Source organism: Thunnus albacares, chromosome 9, assembly GCF_914725855.1.
Source record: "Thunnus albacares chromosome 9, fThuAlb1.1, whole genome shotgun sequence".
In the NCBI taxonomy this organism is placed as follows: Eukaryota; Metazoa; Chordata; class Actinopteri; order Scombriformes; family Scombridae; genus Thunnus; species Thunnus albacares.
The window spans coordinates 7,652,413-7,675,807 of NC_058114.1; the positions used below are offsets into that span (position 1 = coordinate 7,652,413).

At 38.9% G+C, this 23,395-nt stretch overlaps 2 protein-coding genes across 2 annotated transcripts; both read right to left on the reverse strand.

Moving 5' to 3' along the window:
• Positions 1–899: 899 nt before the first annotated feature.
• On the reverse strand, positions 900–14,094 carry mccc1 (methylcrotonyl-CoA carboxylase subunit). Its single transcript, XM_044361441.1, has 19 exons — positions 13,822–14,094; positions 11,905–11,948; positions 10,890–11,029; positions 10,652–10,747; positions 10,294–10,415; positions 10,000–10,147; positions 9,754–9,875; positions 9,528–9,639; positions 8,602–8,683; positions 8,376–8,503; positions 8,003–8,186; positions 7,042–7,151; positions 6,685–6,901; positions 6,492–6,578; positions 5,536–5,585; positions 4,907–5,044; positions 4,214–4,321; positions 2,624–2,695; positions 900–2,497 (listed from the first exon to the last, which is right to left on the reverse strand). Exons 1-19 carry the CDS (start codon positions 13,875–13,877, stop codon positions 2,363–2,365), a joined length of 2,151 nt encoding a protein of 716 aa, XP_044217376.1. The 5' UTR covers positions 13,878–14,094; the 3' UTR covers positions 900–2,362.
• A 935-nt stretch (positions 14,095–15,029) lies between these two features.
• On the reverse strand, positions 15,030–20,953 carry LOC122989230 (lysosome-associated membrane glycoprotein 3). Its single transcript, XM_044361983.1, has 7 exons — positions 20,820–20,953; positions 19,568–19,669; positions 18,380–18,462; positions 17,924–18,049; positions 17,225–17,297; positions 16,955–17,125; positions 15,030–15,831 (listed from the first exon to the last, which is right to left on the reverse strand). The coding sequence occupies exons 1-7, from the start codon at positions 20,875–20,877 to the stop codon at positions 15,692–15,694; spliced, it is 753 nt and encodes a 250-aa protein (XP_044217918.1). The 5' UTR covers positions 20,878–20,953; the 3' UTR covers positions 15,030–15,691.
• Positions 20,954–23,395: the final 2,442 nt, after the last annotated feature.

The following is a 23,395-nucleotide window of genomic DNA, read 5'->3' on the forward strand; positions in this document are numbered from 1 at the left end:
TAGAGGACTAAAGATAATACACGCAGTAAATCTGCATTAAATAGATGCTGAGTTTTAATTATTTATTGGAATATTTCACAATCTCATGATTATACTTGTATACTTGCTTAGCCTGTATTCATTTATTTCATAATGCCTTGTTTATTTAATAAATAATAAAAAAACACTTTGGGTGTGCATACCTGGAAATTGTGATTTTTCAACTATTTTATGACATTTTATTGACAAACTGCTTATTTGGTTAATTTATAATTAAAAATGGTTGCAGTCCTGATTACTACTGATTGCTACTAGCCGGCCAGTTTGTTGCAGCTCCTTTTTAAACTCATTCAGCTGCCTCTTCGGGTCCCGTGAGGCTGCAAAGACAAAGATTTACCTGCTGAGCTGCGGAGGTTGATTAGATCTTCAGTTAGTAACAGCTCTCCTTATTTCATTTCCATTTACTTTTAGTTGTGCACTTTCACACACACACACACACACACAACCACAACATTAAAAAGGTGCTGCGCAGCCTCACAGGTGTTTTCAGTTATTCTGGCTGATTACACCTCCAAGGTGAAGCGGGTCAGAGCTGTGCTATTACATGACAAAGCTTTCCTGTCCGAACAGCTGCAACAAAACAAAAGTAGGAGGGTGGGGGAGATGTCAATAAAGCTCAGCCTGTATACACACACACACACACACACACACACACACACACACACATACATGAAAACAGGTCTCATTGGCCAACAGAAGTAACTAAAAAGTTTAATCTCTCTTTAAAAAAGTGAAATTTAAAAACACAACCCGCCTCCAAACACTTTCAAGTGCATCAAATAAGACATAAAGCTGTTTATACTTTGACAAAAGTTTATTACAGTATCTGACCACTCCAATATCTTCTTATTTTTTTTTTAAAAAAAATCATCTGTTTTTACGTCTACAAAATAAGCCTGGAGATGAACACGTGTTTAAATGATCAGTTTTAGTCTACAAGGCCTCGTAGCACACGGTTAGTAAGAGGACAGTGATCAGCAGAAACAGGTCATGTGTCGAGACCGTGTGAATAAATCACTCGGACTGACGGTGGATTTACACAGAAGCGAACCATCTGTTAAAAGCCCTTCGTGACTGACGTTTAATTCTTGAAGGGTCGTTTGAAATCAGGGCACAAAAACACTGAAAATAGGGACTTTAACTTTGTATAAGAATAATCTGATCTAAAGGTCGCTCTGGAGTGTTTTTTTCTACCTCCATGATTCAAAAGGCCTCTTTTTTTTTTTCTCAGCGCTGCATTTAGCTACAGACACGTCATGATGCAACAACACAGGGTTAAACTAGAACCGCTGCTTTAATAAGTGCAAGAACACGTCATGGGGGGGGGGGAAGAGAGGATGGAAGAGTTTGGGGTCAGTCTGGAAGGACAGAAGATGTGGACTGTTTTCAGTTTTTAATCAATTAGCAAAAACAGTTCAAATACTAGAAGGTTTCCTGATATATACAAGTGGAGGGAGAGCTTAACTTCACTGAAAATGTAAAAAATCACCGAGCTTGAAGGCGCCTGTGTTTTACTGGACAGTCACGATAAATTCCTGCAGTTTTTTTTCCCCCCCCAGACAGAGCGATAAACAAACCAGTAATGCAATACGTGGGGCTGAGAATTCTCACATAAATACTGAATGAGAGGTTTTTCCCTCCCTCCATTTATCAGTAACTATTCCTATAACCCTCTGTGGCATAATTCAGCAAGAACTATGTCTTGTTTATCACTTATCATCCCACCTACTAAACATCTTCTGCCTCAAATTTGCTGACAAACTTCACTGTGTAAAAAAAAAAAGTAGTTCACAGTGTATCCATAGTGTATCCATAATGACTGAAATGCATAATACTAAACAGAAGATATAAGGTACCCAACACCCCTGACAGAAACCAACACAGAGAAGGGAAACAGATTCAATGATAACTGCAAAAACAAAACACACAATAAAGAAAAGCAGAAACAGATGATAGTTGAATCAACATAAAAGGCAGTTGTCTGTTGTTCGAAAGGCAACGTTAGAGATCTTAGTGGAGGAAACACTTTTTTTATGACCGTTTCTACGAGAGCTTTTCCAACCCAGTAACATTTCAGGTCACTCTAGCTGTTTCGGACCTTCTTAAAATGCGTTTTGGGGTCCCCAGGATGAAAGTATCCGTCTCATCCCTTCCAGACTGAGCCAGACTCAACAGCTGATTCTGGTCCTGACTCACATTTTGAGAAATATGAATCAGGCGCTGGATGCTGACACCACCTATTCAAGTCACAGTAACTCGTTCTGGCTCTCTCTCTCGTACCTGCCGCTGTGATTTGTGGGTTTGATTGTGTGTTAGATTGGGATTACTGGCCGCCGTCCCCGTTAGCCTCCCCTTCTTCTTCTTCCAGTTCCACCAGAGGAGCGTGGCGGTTGGCCTGAGAGCCCTCGCTGAAGAAAACCTTCTTGATAACGCCTGACTTTGGCGCCCGGATCGTGTGCTGCGGAGACGACAAAAAACAAACGATGGATCAACCTCAGACGCTCAGTGAGTGTAACTACGTTAGAGACGGACTGGTGGTTAAAAGGTCGCGATACGTGTGTGTGTGTGTGCGGGAGCATCTCACCTCCATCTTCATGGCGATCATGACCATCAGCGGGTCTCCGACACTGACTTTGTCTCCTGCTTTCACCAGCACCTGAACACACCACGAACACAACAGACTTGATGATCTAGAGTTGTTTCAGTCTTTGTGCTTCTCAGGAATAAACATCATCACTCGTAACGTCACTCAAGGATAACGAGCTTAGCTTAATCACGCCGTTATTATTTCTTTATTAGACTGCTGTAAAAATTCTCTGCGGCTCGTTCAAAAGCCTGGCAGCCGGTCTGCTCTTATCACTACTGTTTCAGTCTCATTACGCTGGCTGCCAGGACGTTTTAGATAAACAATAATACACTCAGGAGGTGTCCTCGTAGAATAAAATGAGGGACAAGGTAGAGACGATGTGAAGCAGGGCGGCGTTTCTTTTAACGGGGTCGATTCTTTTGTGTTGTGTTTATAGCGTCGACGCTTAACTGCCACTGAAAGGTTAAGCTGTGCCCAAATCATTTTTAAAGAAGGGGAAAGGAAGTTAACTGTATATATAGAGGGAAGTAAAAACATCAGGTATGTGTAGTTTAAAGGACGGGTTCACATTAGATGCTCGTATGAAAACTGAAACAGGTTTAACTCGCTGTTCATACTGACTATAAAAGATCCCTTCTAATGAGCTTTCAGTGGAAGTGATGGGGGACGACAGTTTCGTTCGGTGTAAAAATGTATTTAAAAGTTATCTCAGGTTAGTGTGAGGCTTCAGCTGTCAGAGATGTCAAATCAAGTAGATATTTTCAAAAGTTTTAGGACAAAAGTTTTAGTAAAACTTTGTGTTTCCGTGGTGACGTGTGGAGTGAATGTTACACAAAGAAGAAATTTTTACGCTAAAGAGACTTTCTAACTTTGGAAGATACATGATTTGTCTAAATCAGACTGCTAAGGCCTCATATTAGTTTATGCATTTCTACACAGAAGAAGACTCATATTGGAAGCATGTTAAGAACAGATCTGGTCGGTATGAACAGATTACAGTGAGCAAAACCTCTTTCATGGCTCATATGAGCACCTGACTTTTGTTTAAAGACAATTTTAACCTTAAAGTTAATAAAACTAACAACAGCAGAGCCTTCATTAGTCAAGGTATAAACACAGTAATACAGACTTGCTTGGTGTTATGGTTCATAGTGTTGTCTTGCTGAGCCCCAACATACAGTATGTAAATGAAGCCTGACTGTACTTCACGGTGTCTCCAGTCATCTGTCGTCAGTTTTGAAGTTGAAACTCTTTTAACTCAGCAACTTTTTTTTATTCTACCTTCTGTGCAGCACTTTGTAATTTACTCTGTCGACTCTTACTTGCAACAATGTCAGTATTTGACATCGGAAAATAATTTATTTCTCTGTAAATGTTCTGTCAACAGCCCTCTAATGTTGTATCTTGAATTCCTATTGATACCAGGATATTTCAAATGGTGATTTAATTTCTCTCAACTTAAGACATTTCCTCTAGAAAAATGTGTGACAACTAGTTTGGCCTGATGTTTGGCATTAAAAAAAAAAAAAAAAAATCAATTCAAGTCACTGCCAACTTGAATTCATAACGCGGTGAAACCGAACTCACCTTCTCTATGGTTCCAGTCATGGGGGCCACCGCTCCACCCTGAGCCCCGGAGCCGCTCACACCGGCCAGATACTTTGGCACCGGAACAGACACCTCGGAGCTCCCCTCCTGCAGAGAAGACGTAAAGATGTCAAAAACGGAGCCGACGAGTTAATTGAGAGCCGAGGTAAAAGGGTTCAAACGGACTTTAATTTCCCCTGATGTCAGACGTTGAGTGTTTATCACCGGGTTTTAGCAGATGATGGATGCTAAAGACTGGAGATACAGACGGTTTCCGCGGCGACAGGTGAAGTGTCGTTATCTTTAAATCAACTGTGTGGATTTACAGCTTTGTACTAAATCCTTTATTTTGCCAAATTAACCTGCAATACTTTGGCTGTAAACAATAAATACAAGACAATAAACCTACGAGAATAATAATAAATCTACGTGACAAGCTTTTACAACACTATTAAGTGTTAATCATTTCAATCACACGCCAACAAAATAATAATAAATCACTAATTTCTCCTTCTTGTGACTTTTAACTGCATATAAGTATTAAAACCCCTGTGTGATGATGTCCTTGGCTGAGTGGATGTAGATGAGATGTAGGGAAAACAGATGCGAGGCCTCCGTCATATCTGCATCTAATTTACATTTAGGTCACCCGTGTGCATGCGGCCGTCTTTGTTGTTGACAGTAGGGACGTACCGTGGAGAACAGGTGCACCGTGTTGTCCAGGATCACCAGTTTGGGACGAGACTTCACTCCGTTAACGGAGCAGTGCAGGAACGAAGCTCCGCCCTCAGTCTCCACCTCCCCGGTCACATGGTACGCCTCCTCACCGACCTGAGAGAACAAAAACATTTACTGTGAAGAAAGCGGATCTGAACTACAGTCGCACCTCTTATCAATGAGATTACTACTCAAATATGATCAATATTCATACTGTGACTATTACTGCTGTTAATACAACTAAATGTCTTTACTATTACTGGATGTCTGGAACTTCACATACTGTTGGAGAGCTTGTCCTTGTCTTTGAATCCATGTATAATAAATGCATCATCAATCATAAGGGATCATTTTTATTTAGATGTTTTTATTATTTCTATTTTGTTTCATATTCAAAACCACAATTTTATGTAAATTATTTTGCACTTTGAGCTGCATTGTATGAATGAAAGGTGCTGTACAAATAAAGTTATTATTATATTATTATAATACAAAAATCTCATAAGCTGATATATAAAAACTGATCATCTTTAAAAGATTTGGGTTCTTTAAAATCAATTTAGTGCCTTATCAATAATATTGTGTAAACTTTTTTTCTAGCTCACCTGCATAGTGTAGCTTCCATCTTTGTTGTATGTGACGACCACGTCGACTTCTAAAAGACAAAGAAATGTTTTAAAACAGGTTTGTGATTCATAAACGAGGTCTAAAGGAAGCAAACGAGAGGAAACCAGGAAGAAACTTGACGCTGATGTTTCAGCTGAGCGTTATCGTGATCATCAGACTGACGCAGCAGCAGCAGCAGCAGCAGCAGCAGCAGCAGCAGGACTTATTTTTGGCCTTGCAGTGACAATTTTAATAAGAACATTGAATAATGAATAGGAGTTCATTAACGGACTGTCACAAAGCAGACCGGCCTTAAATTTAATTATTCAAACAGTCATTAAATGAATCAGATCCGCTGTTCTGACCTGCTGCTTGTTTCAAACTAACACAATATATCACTTCTTCAACTGATTTAACACACGATGGAGCTGTCGTTACGTCTTCCTCTAAAGAATCCGAAACGTCACTCCGTGTTTGGAGACTATTAAAATCTCACATGATCCTGTTTACCTGCCAAAACTGGCGGCTCTAAAAGAACAGATTGATTCAAACAGGCTCGACAGAAAACAAATCCATAACAGTTTCGTTAAAGCGAAACATTCAGTAGTTTCTTAAATTTGAGGATTTGCTACTTTTCTTTTTTAAATTATTTAGGTTTTGGACTCTTAGTTGGACAAAACAAGCAATATTAAGATGTCACCTCAGGCTCTGGGAAACTAATGGACATTTTTCTCTCCTTTTTCACATTCTCTGAATAAACGAGCCCCATCTGACATATGATCTAAAGGCTCTGGTTTGAGGCTGACAGCGTCGGTCTGTCAACTTTATCTATCGGTACTTATTGACAAAAAAAGTTTCTCAGCTGTTCCAGCACTTCTGATTTGACTTTTCTTCCTCCTCCCTGCAGTGCTGTACACCAGAGGGCAGCAAAGACAGAACGGCATGTTATACTTACTCTTGTCTCCCAGCTGCAGCTTCATGTTTCTGTTAAACTGTATGTTGTTTCTCCAGCCGCTGCTGGAGCCAAACGGAGAGAAGGGATCTGGAAATCACACACACATGCACTTAAGAGTATTTCTTTTTCAGCTCAAATGTGCACTATAAATCATGTGTCATCATCACCGGAGATGACCGTCTTCTCTCCTCACCGGTGGAGATCTGTGTGAAGTCCTGTGTGTGTCTCCTCTCCTGCAGCAGCAGGCCCAGGGCTGCCTGGCAGATCGTTGTCCCAGAGGGAGCCTTCGGTGCGGGGAAGAGGTCGGCGTAGTGCTGAGGGATGAAGCTGGTGGTCACGTTTCCTGCCTCAAACTCCGGGTGACCCGAGAGACTCAGCAGAAAGTCTATGTTAGTGTTCAGACCCACGATCTGAGAGGATGCAAAGAAAAGTGAAAACAAAGAAACATGAATTCTGGGGATTCAAGTGACAATTAACTAATAATTAATATTAAGTTAATTCACTTATTTTGCAAGTATGACATGTAAAGCATCATTTGAGTGTGTCTTACGTTGTACTGCCGTAAACAGTAGCGCAGCTTCTTTAAGGCAGCGGATCGGTCTTCTCCCCACACCACGAGCTTAGCGATCATCGGATCATAATGAGCAGACACCTCGTCCCCTGAAAACAAAGAAACGATATAAAATACAGTAGAGGATCAATAATTGATTCATTGATTAGTTGATTTAATAATTAATTAGCTGCAACTATTCCTCATTTCATTTTTCAAGCATTTGTTGGTTCCAGTTTCTCAGATGTGAGGATTTGCTGTTTTTTTTTCTCTGTTTTATATTATTGTAAATGTTAATATCTTTGTGTTTTTGACTGTTGGTCGGACAAAACAAGACATTTTAATAAGTTAGCTTTGATTCAGAGAAACTGGGATGAGTGTTTTTCATGACTTTCTGGCATTTCATAGACTAAACGATGAATCTTTAATGAAAATTATTGTTATTTTGAGCCTTAAAATACACACAGATGTACATACGTACTGGCAGCCACAGTGTTCCCAGTGTTGCACTATGATGATTCACTTTCTATTTATCCATCCTTTATAGTTTAAACACTCTTTTTTCTTGTGATTGGATAATCTTTATATTAATGTCTGTTTAAATTACTTTATCATTTACTTTTTTTGGATTGGAGAGGACTTGTGTGGGCACATTCGACTTTCTTTTGCCCACGCGCCTATTCATGTAGTTTCATTATGGTATTTTATTTTACTGTGATGTCTTAATTGCACAAACAAATCAGATCTCAAGGACAACAGAGACAGAAACAAATGAGTGGAGACCAGTCAGTGTAGAAACACTCTTGTTGTTGTTTCTGCTCCCTGATCTCTTATCCATCAGTCATTGATTATATGTGGTTTTACTTGAAGTCTGTCTTGTGTTTTATTTATTTCATCTTGTCAGCCGAAAGGAAAACCATCCATATAGACAGGATCTGTGAGTTGGATCCTGACATCCTACCTTCTCTGACTCCGGTCTCTATGCGTGTGTGTTGGTCCGGTGGAGGGGTGGAGAGATGCAGCAGAGGCCCCGCCCCTGGCAGGAAGTCATTATTTGGATCCTCGGCATAGATACGAGCCTCGAACGAATGTCCGTTCAAGATGATGTCATCCTGGAGCAGAGGCAGGCGCTCCCCTGCTGCCACCTGGAGGAGAGCAGGCCGAGAAGAGATTTTAACTCGTCAGATTAAAAACCAAACTCGCTGCTGGCAAAAAGATAACTTCTGTTCACTTTCTTTCTCTCTGTATGCCTCCATACCACTGCCTCTTGCACGTGGCTTGAACGGTAATAACTAAGAACACCTTTACTCTTCTGCTTTTTCTCCGTCCCTCACCCTGAGCTGCCACTCCACCAGGTCGGTTCCAGTGATCATCTCAGAGACGGGATGCTCCACCTGCAGCCTGGTGTTCATCTCCATGAAGTAGAAGTTATGCTGGGCGTCCATTATAAACTCTACCGTACCTACAGAAAAAAAATCAAGAAAGAAAATACTGTTTTTTAGGATCTGGGTCTGGGGCACTGGGGTGAGGTATGTAGGTAGGTGTGTGTTTATGCCTCACCTGCTCCTACATAGTTAACAGCTTTAGCTGCTCTGACTGCTGCTTCTCCAAGTTTCCTCCGAACTTCAGGACTAATGCCAGGCTGAAAAACACAAACATTAAGAGACACAGTGAAAACAATGAAAAACAAACACATTCAAGTGATTAGAGCCCTAATAGTCCAGTTTCACAGTGTGCATCCACATTCTCTATCTTTTTTTCTTATGTAACATTTATATTGTAATGCTAAATGGTAGACAGAGATTTCTTACTTAAAAGCAGCAGCTGCATTTTTGCATTTCTCAAGTCTCTTTACTAAGAGCTTTTTTATCTAAATGTACATTTTGGGGTTTGAGAGAAGCAGTTAAGATGCATATATTAGTTTTCCCAGCTGCCTGTTTGGACACACTCACACTGGGAGACATGTTTGATAATAAAGGCGGCAAATCTTTTTAAGACATCGTTTTCTAACTTTCTATTTTGAAAAAGTTAGATTAACTTTATTATTATCCTAGAGGGAAACTGGTTTGCAGTGTGGGCACAAAACTTAATATACACAATAAAAACATACACAATAAGAAGAAAAAACAATCAGCAGGCAGTCTGAGACACAGTCCACACCTGGCGTACATCATTAATAAACAGCACACAGAACTAGACAGCACCGTCCTGCAGCACTTATGATGTACAAAGATTCTACTACTAATGTTTGGACCAAAAAGACACAATGCAGCACAGAAATAAACACAATACTTTCTACTATACAGCATTAACTATAGCACTGCTGTGAGTACGTGATCTGAGTGTATACATGAAGTCAGGCACCAGTTAGCTAGTTGTTTCAGCTGTGAGTATTTTTCATGATGGCAAATGGCCAACTCTGTCACAAAGATACAAACAGGCAACTCTAATGAAATTCTTTCAGACATACACATGGACACACTCACCCCTGGTGCTTCCTCTATGATCTTCTGATGTCTCCTTTGGACGCTGCAGTCTCTCTCAAACAGATAGACAGCGTTACCGTGAGTGTCCCCGAACACCTGAACCTCCACGTGTCTGCAGCGGCGTGGAGACAGAGAAAGAAATAAAAGAACAAAGTTATCTTTTTTTATGTCGCAAAGATAACGAGTTGGCGGACTGATTGGTAATATCTGAGTGAACGAGTGTTACCTGGGATCCTCTACAAACTTCTCAACCAGCATGACGTCATCGTTGAAGGATTTTCTGGCCTCTCGTCTCGCCGACTCCAACTGCTCTATGAAGTCTGAGTCTGACCGTGCAATACGCATCCCCTGAGCACACACACACACACACACACACAAACAACACACACACGTTATTACATTACGTTGTGTTATTTTGTATTTGCTGAAGTTACTTTGTTAAAGTTATTTAGGCTTTTCCACGTCGTCTCACCTTCCCTCCTCCTCCGCGGACCGCCTTGATCATCACAGGGTAGCCGATCTTGGCAGCCTCTGCTTGCAGCCTCTCGTCTGATTGGTCCTCTCCATGGTAACCACCAATGATTGGCACCCCGGCAGCTGACATGATGTGTTTGGAAGTGCTGGAAAAAGAAGGCAAAACAATAAATCAATTGCAAAATATGATATATTTCACAGTGGATGAAGCTGATTTCATGATTTTCATATCAACTTAAATGTGTGTGTGTGTTTGTGTGTGTGTGTGTGTGTGTGTGTGTGTGTGTGTTACCTCTTAATGCCCATGTCTCGGATGGCAGAGGAAGGTGGTCCAACGAAGATGATGCCTTCCTGTTTACACGCCTCTGCAAACTCTGTGTTTTCTGACAGGAATCCATAGCCAGGGTGGACCGCCTACACACACACACACACACACACACACACACACACACACACACACAAGATTACTAAAACATTAGGTGTAACAATGTCAAAATCTCCTGTCAACTCTGTCTAGGAAGGATGGCTCAACATGATGTTGATGATAACGAAACATGACTTAAAGAATTCTCCTTTTAGCAGGATTAATATCGGACGACAACATAACTTCTTTCCTAAAAGCTTTCAACAACAAGTACATGATTACTTACATGTGATCCAGACTTCTTGGCCACCTCCAAAACTTTCTCCATGGAGAGGTAACTCTGCTGGGAGGGTGGAGGCCCGATGTGGTAGGCTTCATCTGCCTACAAAACAACCAAAGCAAAACAGACCATTTACAACTGAACGTACAGCAACTGTAGAAAAAGCAAAGTTCAAAGAAACTATCAATGGGTAAAAAGTTTGATGACCAAAACAACAAAAACACAGAGCTACACAGCATCTCACCATGGCCACATGCATGGAGTGTCTGTCTGCATCACTGTACACAGCCACAGAGCGGACGCCCATCTTCTTGGCGGAGCGCATCACACGACAGGCGATCTCTCCTCGATTGGCTATCAGCACCTTCTCTATCCTCCCCACCCCTGGACAGGAAACAGCAAACACAATGTCTTTTATTTGAATATTCTTTAAATGAAAACTTAAGATTAAGTCTGGCACTATGTTGTAGTAAATTGTAGCTACACACAATATTACCATCGACATTTTTCAAGCATCACTCTCCCAAATTAAGTTGTACTTCCTTATATGCAAAAGAAGCATACTGAACATAAATAAAGACAGATATTTAAAGAAAGATCATATTTAAGTCACCCGCAGTCTATAATGAAGCTGTTATTTAAAGCATTGACAGTGTTGTTCCACTATTATGTCTTACATGAGTCCATATTTTTCACATGTAACAGAAACTTTAGTAACTAATTTAAATTACAGTTTACTCATAATTCAGTTGTTAAACATACACTGAGTAAACGATAACATGATGTAAAGTACTGCGCAAATGTTTTAGGCACTTTAGATGTTTAGATTCTTATCCATCACACAACACCTTCACAGAGGCATCTGATCGGTCCAAAATTTATTCTGCTGCATGACAACGACCCCAAACATACAGCCAGAGTCATAAAGAAATGTCGTCAGCTACAAGCAGAACAAGGAGTCCTGTGTGCAGGTGTACAGAGGATTACTGGTGCTGTTTTACTGAACTTTGTATGAAGTTAATTGATAAATAAAAACTATTAATGGCATCATTTTTGAAAGTATCCTCCCTTTACTTTTAGAGCTTAAAACTTTTGCATAATACAATTCTGCTGAAAGTCTCATAGATGATAATAATATTGAATTATTACCCAAACCCTAAGCCAAACACTAACAAACTGTTTCATTTCATTTAGAGTTTTGCATATAACTCAGCAATTTGCGTTATGATAATATGGCGAGAAACAATTTCATAACTCACCTCCTGAAACAAGCCTCACGCTTTTTTTGGTCCATGACAGTTTTCTGAGGAGAGGAAAGAAATGTTAACAACTTGCAGACAATTCATTTCTACATGTGAGGGGCAGAGCAGATGCTGATGAACCGACTGTATTGGCGGCAGGGTTAAAGGAAAGGTTCACAATTTGAAAGTCTGTCTTAAAACAACAGTCAGGTGTCCATATGAACTCTGAAGGAGGTTTTCCTTGCTGTAATCATTCCTCCTGTTCATACTGGATATTAAAAGATCCCCTTCAAATGTGCTTTCAGTGTAAGTGATGGAGGCCAATTTGTCATTTTGTGCAAAAAATGCATTTAAAAGTTTATCTGAAGCTTATATGAGGCCTCAGCAGTCTGAGTTAGTCGTATCAAGTGGAAATCTGACACATTTACAGTCTTTTTAGCATCAAATTCCCTCTTTGTGTTTCCCTGTTGAACTGTGGTGGAAGTATAGTAACAAAAAGAGGGACTTTGGCACTAAAAAGACTAACGTTGAAAGATGTCTACTTGATTTGACTCATTTGGACAGCTGATATTCATATTAGCTTCAGTCACTGACAACCACATTCCCCGGTTCACCCGAGGACAAAAAAATACAGCAAAAAGGTCCTCTAAGGTGCCCCCACAGTAAAGCAAACGTGATAAAATGCCTTCTAAGGTGCCAGCACAGAGGAAAAAACATCTGTCTTAGCAATGGGTAAAACAGGATACGGCCCTATAGAGTGCCTCTGTATGTGACAATCTGGAATGAAGTGCCCTCATGGGTTCCCTGTCAGTGGAGAAAAGTGTGATAGTTCCCTGTAATGAACCCCCACAAGCGAGAACACATGATGTGCCCTATAAGTTGTCCTTGTATTGTGGAGAGGTTCTGTATGGGTGCCCTTCTAGTAAGAGAAAAATAAAATTTAAAAAAAAGGAAAAAGTGTCATTTAGGGTGCCCTGAAGTCTATCATACTGAAGTGCAGAATCGGGTGCCTTTTCAATGGAAAAAAAACAAAAACAAACAATTAAGTGCCTCTAGGGTGCCCCCACGTGTGAGAAAACATGATGCCATGATGAGTACCCTTTTAATGAACAAAAAACAGTGTCCTATAGGGTGCATTGTATGGGAGAAAAACACAATGAAGTGAAGAGTATATTCTAAATCACGCATGTATGCTAACATGCATCGCTGTTCTCTGCCCACTGAATGTATCAGGTGCCCTTCATATTTTTTCTGCCCCTTCCCTCAGACAGTCTGAGTCCGCCACTGTCTCCAGATAAACTTTTAAACACATTTTTGCACAGAAGGAGCATTATGAATGCAAGTGCATTATAAAGGGATTTTCTAATGGTTAGTATGAACAGGAAAAAAATATTACAGCAAGAAAAACCCCCTTTTCAATATTCATTTGAGCTCCTGACTGTTGTTTTAAGACTGACTTGAAGAATTGTGAACCTATACTTTAATTTTCTGAAACCATGTTTACAGACACTATGAAGGAATATCCAGCCTAAGTGACTGAATTAATTAATTTTACCAAATGAAAACTTGTTAGCACAGGTGTGTATAAAACATTAGCCACGTTAGCTGTCAGTCTGCTACCTTTATTTAACCTTGCTCAGTTATTATCTGATCCAGCCGCTCGAAAAAAAAAAGATAAAACATTTCATCTACACGTTGATGTTGAGTGGAAAAATAACGTGACTTTGTTCAAGTCAGCAATCATGAGCACCGGCAGATCATTTACAATCTTCGCTCAGACTTAAAATAACGTTAACATTAGTCGGCTTGCAAACTTGATAGCTGGTTAAGCTAACAGACGCTAAGTAGCGAAGTGGTGAAAGATAAGGTCGGCGGGGGGGGGCAGCGTGTGTCATACATGATCAATGCAGTCATGTAACACTTTCATGTACTCACTGTGTAAATATCCTCAAACCCTGCAGAGTTGGGAAACTCAGGATAACAGCAGCCATAGCTACCAGCTGCTGCAGCTAGCTGACTGCTAACTGATTGACTGACCTGCTGAGGAGGAAAAAAAAGCGAAGTGGTAATTTTCTAAACAGCTCATATAAACTTTATTTCCTTGTCAACTGAAGTAAACCACTAAACGTACAAAAACGACATATTTAGGCACCTAAAAAACACATTTGCACTTATAAACTCTACCACACACTAATAGATATATATGTATATAAATCTCGATGTGCTAGTTTTGACCTTTACAAGGACTCGTAGGGTCGACAACCAATAAGAGAAGGCGATATGGAGGTGGGGGAGGAAGCTGCAGTTACTACAAATGACCAGCAGAGGGAAGCGTTTTTCTGTTAAACAGGTGGTGAATTACAGAAATGAGACAAAAATATACAACTATACCGGCTTCATTATATAATATTTTTTAATTATGTATTAACTTTGCAATTAAAAAAGTACAGATATTTGGTAATGAGTAGAGGAATCTCCTCACATATACATACATATGATTATGTATGTATATGTGTATATATATGTATGCATATGTATATGTATATATACACTCACCGCCTACTTCATTAGGAACACTCCCGCAATCTAATGCAATCCAATACAACAGCTCTGGTGATAATGGTGATAATTCTACTTTATGTTTATCATTTAGGTCGTAGTGGTGTACTGGGATGCATTATATTGAATGATGTTCCTAATATTTTGTCCACTCCATTAACATACATGAAGTGGGCTGGAACAGTCTGCCTGAGGGTCTGAGGGGCTTGAAGTGTTTTTGTTATTATTATTAATATTATTATTATTATGTAGATGAAATTCCATTTACATGACTATTTATTTTGTTGTGTGTATTTCTTATCTGTTTTATTGTTTCCTGCACCGCTGTAACATGCAAATTTCCCCTCTAAGGGATCAATAAAAGTCTTATCCTATCTTATCTTAATCTTTACTTTGTATATTAAACATGAATGGGAAACAGAACTCAAAATACAATTATTTATTATTATAAGAAGATTGGTACAATATATGTAAGATACAATAAACAACCACCAGCTCCAGGATGTGGAAAGAATTCTGTTGGAAAAATAGAGTTCATTACTGCCGAGACTAAAAGTAAAATTTCATCTACACAACAGACATGCTGGAGGATGTTTTCTGAGACAATACTGGGATGATGTATGGGTAGAGTTGCAAGCGATATTAGGTTATGAGTTACCAAAGACATGAGTGGTGTTATACTGCAAGAGTGCAATCACAAGGAAATAGCACAAAGAGGATTTTTTGACGGTTATGCGACAAAACACCAAGTATGTGTACTTAATAAAAAACCTATTTCTGATTCTGATTTCAATTCATATCTCTGAGGCTTTATATTATAATAAATCACATTCTATTCAACACGTCTAGTTTTCAGCCCACTTCTCTTTTTATTAAATAACTGTTGAATAAGGAACAAATCAGGATATTACAACAAACAGCAGATGACAAAAAGTATCACTGAAAGCAGAATGAAAGACAAATGAAATTCAGGTAGTAAGTAGTTACAAAGAGAATGTGAAAAAATTTTTAAAAAAGTTAAAGAAACAATAGTCAGATAAATAAGTTCAACAATAGGCTTACTGTTTGCATTTACAGGCTGAATATTAGATATTAGGCTTGTATTAGATGATATCAGATGCAGCACTGGAGAAAAAAAAGTCAAATACAAGTTAAGGAGAGGAAATCTGAGAACTTTTTGTAACAGGAACTGAGTATGACATATACATTGAGATGAAGCTAATCTGCGTCCAGGTTTACATCGGGTTCAGAACCTGTTGTAGCCTTGTCTGGGGCGGTCTCTGATGAACAAGTAGGTCAGCACAGCGATCAGGCAGATGGTCACCACTGTGGCTCCGATCATGATGGGAATGACCCTCTTGTCAAAATCAGCCCAACACTCCACCTCTGGAAAGTAAGTGAAGAGGATTAAATATAAGTAAAGACCAGGGGTTTGAGTACAAAGACGAGGGGTCGGTGAAGGAAAAGATGTCATTAATTCACTCAGAATCTGAATCACTTGTGGCCTTATAAGTCTGTATTTGTAGCAATTTGTGCACATTCATACCAAGCATGTAAACCTCATAAACACTCCAGGTAAACTGTTCCAAGGACAGGTAGGTTTACTGCTTGTCAACTCAATTTTGTGTCACATCATTCATGTTTGTGCAGAACTACACTAATAGATTTAGATTAAATTTACCATTCTGCAGCAGAATCACACTGGTTTTAAACACAGTCCAATGGGGCAAATTATTACACCTTCAAAACCATGTCGCCTTCTCAAAAATCAAAAATGGGCAGCTCATAGTGTATCTAGACAGGCCTGTCTCATTAATCAATAAAAAGAGTCACAAACCGGCCTCTCCGTTTTATTTATTCTATCTTCCTGTTTCTGGCACAGATGTCTGATAGAAATAAAGACAATAAAACCTGATAGAAAGCACAGCTTGCAGCCAGCCTGTTCTAGACATGGAGATTCATCATGCATAGTTTTTTAAGGCCCCTTTTGTATCGCCTTAAAAATACACGAGAAGCTAATAGCAGAGTGGTAAGGATTTCACAAACTAAAGCTACCAATAAGGTTGTTCTATGCACAACTGCAAAGGATGGGAAACAGCCTTTTAATGTGTCTTTTAAAAAGCAAGATCAAAAAGTGATCCTGCTATAGAAAACAAGCTCAAAACCCACAGAGGTTCATATACTGTATGTGAAAATATATGTATTTCTATGCATGGAAAACCTTGTAAAACTGGCATTCATATTCATGTAACTGGTGTTTTTTTAACTCCAGAGAGGAAGCACAAACAAGATTATTATGCTGAGCTGTGAAGGGATCAGAGAATCACATTTGTTTTGAATTCTCTGACCTAGCAGGATTCAGGCAACTTCAATTTGTCTGCGAGAACTGATTTACCTATAAGACCTCCTCCAGAAACATATTTATTAATGAGTTTCAGCAGCTTCTACAGATCATCAGACTTAAGCTGCTGTGTTATTTACCCCTGCACCAAATGATCGGCTCAGTCACCTTTTCCATACTGTTCTTTGGGCACGCTGAAGGCTTGCATCTGCAGAGGGACCAGCCTGACGTTCAGTACGGACGAGGTCATGAGCAGACTCTCAGATTTGCACTTGAAGCTCTTACCATCGGCTGCTCCAAACAACTTGACATTTGCCATTAAACCTGAGTAAGTCTTATCTGGGAGGAAGAAAATAACAAGACAAGGACAAACATGTTATTGTTTCAAATCAGAAATAGAAGCTGTATGTTTTCTGTCTTCTCTCTGTCTGGTCTTACTGGCGCAGCCCTGGCAGACAGGCAGAGGAGACACGTAAGCAGTCAGCTTGCTGACGTAGACGAGACTCTTTTCCTGAGGACAAAAATATAGAAAAATGAAGTAGTGTCAGAAATCTGCACATTTGCACAAGTGAACAAACATTTCATCATTTGTTGTGGACATTTTGATCTTGACATGTACCTGCACTCACTGATGCTCTGTGCAAATGTATCATGTTCTTGGGTGAAATTAATATGGAAACTATATGTCTTGAATATTTGTTTGGTTTCCATAAAGAGCAAAAGAGAAATGTCACTTTTTCTCTTGACATGGATGAAAATCTCTTTATGTGCTGATCTGAACAGTTAAAAATGCTTTTCTTGGCAGTTTTGCAGACACATTTTAAAGTTAATTTTCAACTAGCGTTGGAAGAGCAACGTCTCATCTCTATTGTTTTCATAATGACTGATATTTAGCACATTTCTGGGCCTCAAACTGTACATGTGGCACTTTTTTGCACATCTGGACTTTTTGGCTTATGACAACTATTTATTTGTTCTCTGCACTAAACTGTAACTACAGCGTTGTTTTTCTACTAAACATTTGCTTCCACATTTTTCGTTTTGCATCCTCAAAATTAGATTAGATGTAAATAAAGAGAAAAACTGGCTTAACTCTGAATATGCATATGAAGTACGTTGTTTAATGTGTTGTTGTACCTTTCTGAAGGTGAACTGCAGACTGGTAGCATTACCCGGCAGCGTGAGAGTAAGAACAGCAGTGTCTTTGTCACATTTACCATCAGATATGACCCTGGAGGGCTCCAGGTTGAAATACCAGGTCTTCTGAATACACACAAGAGAGAAATATTACTTTATATCACTAGACAGTGTCACTTATAAATGTTTCTTCTCAATAGGTTTTTTAATATTTGCAAAAATGTGACAGACAAGTGCTTCTAAAAAGCTGATTTTTACAGTTTGAACAGTGAAACAAAACCACACTGAGGCAAACATGCACAACAATATTCAAAAATGTACCCTGACAGATGCGTGCACACACACACGCACACACACACATACACACGCACACACACACACGCACACACACACACACACACACACACACGCACACACACACACACACACAGTGCTGAGCCAGTCACACCCTCTAACCTTCTTCTCGAGGACGATGTATTCTGCTCCCATGGTGGCTTTGATGCAGGGGTTCCCTTTATTGTCTTTTATCACGTAGGTCCCTGCAAACAAAAGATACACACACACACACATACACACACACACCACTCAAATATCAAATGTAATGTAAGTTTTTTACACATTGTCTCCTCTAGATATATGTATATTTTTGCTCCTTCGATCCTTTATAAGCTGCTATTATTCCCTTTGAGTATTGTGGCAAAGTTAAGATCTTGTTTTTGCAGCCAACTAATTGCTTCCTTTCTCACTGTTTATGTCTAAAAACACAACTGTAAACTGTGCCGAATGCATCTTAAAATGCAAGTAAACCAAATGTGCTAGAATATATTATACTGTTACTGCAAGTGGTCGCTGCCTCACTGATGTTCTCTCGAGTTACAGTAAATATACACAGATCTAAATATTTGATGGTTGATATTTTACAGTTGTTATACTGCTGAGATGTTTCACATGTCAAACTGTATAACTGTTTGTAGATGATAGGTGATATGACATTCATTATTAATTAAAGTTAAGCTTAATAATAAAACAAGTACATAGATGGTCATTGTATTAATATCTCAGCTCATATTTACAGTAGAAACTCAAATTTTGAAATGCTCAGTAATGTAAACTGATCATCTGTATACAATCTTATGATATATTATAGATCCATATAGTTTGACTTATAACAACATTAAAAGTATCCCTGCCACTCTTAACCTATTCTTACCATAACTGATTGAATACAGTTTAGGTTTAGGTTTCATAATGATGCCTTTTATATGAGATATAAACTTCATGTAAGTTCCTGAGAGTCCAATTCACTGCGATTGCATCTCAGACATTAAACTACACAGTTTGACATATTTCAAATCTCACAGACTCATTATGTGCTGATCAAACGTTCCCAAAAGTTTTGATATGCTGACACAGCCAACTATCTCCAAAAAGCTAAAAAAAAAAAAATCAGTCCAATCAGCATGACGGCTGACAGCAACCAGAAGCATTTTCTTCATATTTATGTTGATCTATTTCATCTCTTGAATAAAACTTTAGTGCAGCTTGTCCTGATTCCACCACTACTCCAACAAACATCCTTGTAACTTTCTACAACAGATGGCTTCATTATATAAGTTTGTAAGACATGAAGGTGATCTTTTATACCTGTGGGAGGAGTGGTTTCAGAGGGCCGCAGGACCGGCGGCTGGTAGATCGGAGCCTCAGAGTGGAGCTCAGAGCGGGAGGCAGCCTGGGCGGAGCCGTCACCTGATGGAGGAAGAAACATATCGCTCTTATTGTCTATTTATTATCTGTTACAAATTGTTATATAAAAACTTCAAGATCCATAAAACATTCCAACTGGCGATGCCTTGGCAGTTCTTAGGCTGGCTCTAGAAAGTGTTTCACATGAACCACCAGACTGGATTTGGTGGGAAACAAAGCAGGAAAAGGCTTCTGTTCATCCGACACATATACAACCAAAGCTTTGAGATGATCTTGTGATGGCAAATGATGCTAAAAGTGTAAAGCAGATAGAAAAATCACATCCAACATTTTGTCCTCTTCTTTGTCCCCCAAAAAAGAAACACATCAACTAATGAAATTCTTTCATTTTTGCAACAAAACACAAGTGAAACACTATATTTAGTAAGACAAAAGCAAAAGTAACACCCAGAACCAACCACAGTATTTGTTTAGAATAATACACATAATATTAAACATTGACACTGTTCTGTTGAAGCTGTCACACCCTTTAACACAAATGTCTTCTCTTTAATGACCCCTGTTTCCAAGATATTTGAAAATAAATTGATATAGGTAAACAAAAGTAAAGACATTGCATAGACATTTATCTTGCAAAAGAGCTTTGGTCATTTTTAAATCATCTTCACACGTCCTCTGTTTACTTAAACCACAGAGCACGAAAGGAAGAGAGTGTGGGACCACCAAAGGTGTCAGTAAACCAACGATCTTCGTGTAGGAGAGGAAACCACCGACAGCAAACCTAATTCAACAGCTCAGACACGCAGACAGCTACTTAAGGGAAATATGACTCTTTAAAGAGACGGTAAATCAATATAACAGCAATACGAACACTATCATTTAATTTCACACATTTAAAAGCAAATAAATCATCAGAAATGTCCCTCCGACCACTATTGAACTGACAAAAACTCAACATATGTGTCATCATATATCATATCATATGTACGGTTCACCATTTTTAACATTTTCATGAGCTTCATTTGAAAAGCTGTATTGTGTTACCACATTGTGATTCATTTTTGGGATAAAAATGCAATAAAACTGGTGGGTTAGAGTGTGAAAGCCTCCTTCCATTACTCCATAACGAGCAGCCTGTCATGAGAGTCCAACATCTGAGGGTGAAATTAGATTTGAATCTTATCAAACTTACCTGGAAACATGGCGGCTAGGAAGAAAAGACACCATCCACCTGCGTAACCCTTCATCATTATGGTTAGAAAAGAATCAAACACAATATGATAAAATAATGCCACTAGATTAGAAACACAGTGGAGATGCTGCAGCTGTGGCCTGACATGTAAATGTGAAACTGTGTTGATGTACTAAACACTTAAATGACTTGTGCAGAGGAAGTGAAGTGTCAGAGGAGGAGGTGGGACAGAGACCGCTGACACCTCTGATGGTGAACTCATGTCAGTCATACAACCCGAAACTATGATGTGTCAGCTGTGAAAACAGTTGCTGGAACTCAGTGTGCTTAATGAGTGGGTAAAGTGGGTAAAGTTTGCTGAATCAAAAGTAATAATGGTGAAGAATAACAGGCTCATATATGGTAAAGTTAAAGTACTAATGCAAGTAAAAATCCATAATATATTAAATATTGTGTAAGTTTTTGTTACAGGAAGGAATCGGATAGCAGTGCCAAATAAAAAAAGATTAACAGGAAAACCCACCAAAGTCAAAAACCACATAAAGCAGGTGGTTTCTTTCTGATTGGGGACGGGTTGATGGTTTGTTTTAACCCTCTTAGAGCTGGAGATGAATGACTCTCAGGACAACCCCAATGGTGTTAAATAACTTGTCGATCACAAGAAAAGTAAAGTTGAAATGATGTAAATGTTCTGAAACTCCAATTTACCTAAAAATACCCTCCATATATGTTCCAAGATATAAAAAATACTCTGCTTTTAATGATAATCTGTATCTAGCATGGTTTTCCCACACAAAAAAAGTTAATTTGCCTCATATTCCTCTCTTATTGAGGAATCAAAAATAAACAATAAAAATAAATATTTTTCATTTCAAAAGTTTAACTGCTGGACACAAGATGTCTCCTGCTGCCAGTATCTAGATGGGCCTTTAAAATACACAAAATTCATCAATCAAATACACACAAAACAATGATGAAATAAAAATACTATAAAAAACTCAGTGACAAGCATCAGCTCATTCCTGACCGCATGACTGATCCTTCTTTATAAAAACGGTTTGAATTTGAGCTTAAAATGATCTCACATATGACTCTAATTTCCTTCCATATGAGTCATGTATTTTGAGCTCTGTGGGTGTACAAGTGTAATAGTTCATGTGGTTTACAAATTGGTGGTGGTTCTGAACTTTTTGGCTTGTGAAGCCTTAAAATGGAGATGTGTCTACACTACTTGTGACCTTTTATCATCAGTTGCATTTATATGTTTGTTACCAGTTTAACGAGAGTAATAACTTTTACATGTTACATTTTAAATATTGGTTAGAGTCCTGAGGAAGTAAAATTATACAGTAATTCACAAGATAAAAAGCAAAGATGAGAGGAAAGTTTTTAAAAATAAGTCATCTTTTTTATTTGCCAGCTTGTTTTTTTTTTCCACTTGCGACCCCTGGTGGGTGTCAATCCCGGGTTGGGAACCACTGGTTGATGTGATTTAAAGCCAGTTATTTTTTCGATTAATTGTTTAGTCAATAAAACATCAGATAATAGTGAAAAATGGCCATCAGAGTTTTACTAGAGCCGAATATGATGTCATCAATTGTGTTGTTTAGTCTGATCAACAGTCTCAAAACCAAAGATATTCAGTTTCCTATAATGTAATCTCACATTTGAGAAGCTGGAACCAGGGGATGTTTGGAATTTTTTGCTTGAAAATTGACTTAAATGACTAACTGAATATCAAAATAGTTGCAGATTAATTGATTAATCATTGCAGCTCTGATGGGATTTATACTTGTAGCTGTGATGTCGATCAGCACATTATTTCATTACGCATAAATAACCACAAGAGGGCAGAATTATGGTCTTAAAAACCTGCTAATGTCTAGATTTTTTTACACAATCACAATTTTTATTCATAATCTCCTCAAAATATGCCACTATAAGGACCAACGTACTGTATTGATCATACAGACCTATACATGATGGACCCAAAATAGTTCCTCAAATGTCACAGAGCCAATTATCTAATAGGGACACGTGGAAGATTTTGGTTGGTTTACATCAGTTTACAGGTTAAGTGCACTTGGTAAACTCTTGTAATTTGCACAAATGCAAAGCAAACACACAATCTGTATGATACCTCCACAGTATGTGAAGTCTAACATCCGAGCACATTTCAAAGACGAGCAGTGGAGAAATCAAAGTGGTATAAAGGTCGACAGGGACAAAGTACCAGTTAAAATACACAAAACACACCACCGAGTACACACACGCACACACACACAAAACGGCCCCTTAAATAATGACAATTTTTTGTTGCTATAAAGTCACATCAATCCAGTCTACTGTGGTTGAATTTAAAGTAGTGTTTTTTCCATGTTCAGGTATGTTTGCTCCTCCAAAATCATTAATACTGGAAGTTAGCACATTTTCATTACATGCTCTCTCTCTCTGACTGCTGTATTGACCCAACAGGTAGGAGGGCAAACAAATGAGCAAACATTTACTTTTCTTTCACCCACTGATCATAACTCTGTGTGAGTGTGTGTGTGTGTCCTCTCTGCCCTCCTGTCCTC

Coding starts and splice junctions, on each gene's coding strand:
- mccc1 (XM_044361441.1), bottom strand. CDS start 13,877: ATGGCTGCTGTTATCCTGAGTTTCCCAACTCTGCAGGGTTTGAGGATA. Junction 10,416..10,651: donor CCAAGAAGTCTGGATCACAT/GTAAGTAATCAT, acceptor GTGTGTGTGTAG/GCGGTCCACCCTGGCTATGG. Junction 8,684..9,527: donor TCATAGAGGAAGCACCAGGG/GTGAGTGTGTCC, acceptor TGTGTTTTTCAG/CCTGGCATTAGTCCTGAAGT.
- LOC122989230 (XM_044361983.1), bottom strand. CDS start 20,877: ATGATGAAGGGTTACGCAGGTGGATGGTGTCTTTTCTTCCTAGCCGCC. Junction 18,050..18,379: donor ACATCGTCCTCGAGAAGAAG/GTTAGAGGGTGT, acceptor GTGTGTATTCAG/AAGACCTGGTATTTCAACCT. Junction 17,298..17,923: donor TGCAGTTCACCTTCAGAAAG/GTACAACAACAC, acceptor TTTTGTCCTCAG/GAAAAGAGTCTCGTCTACGT.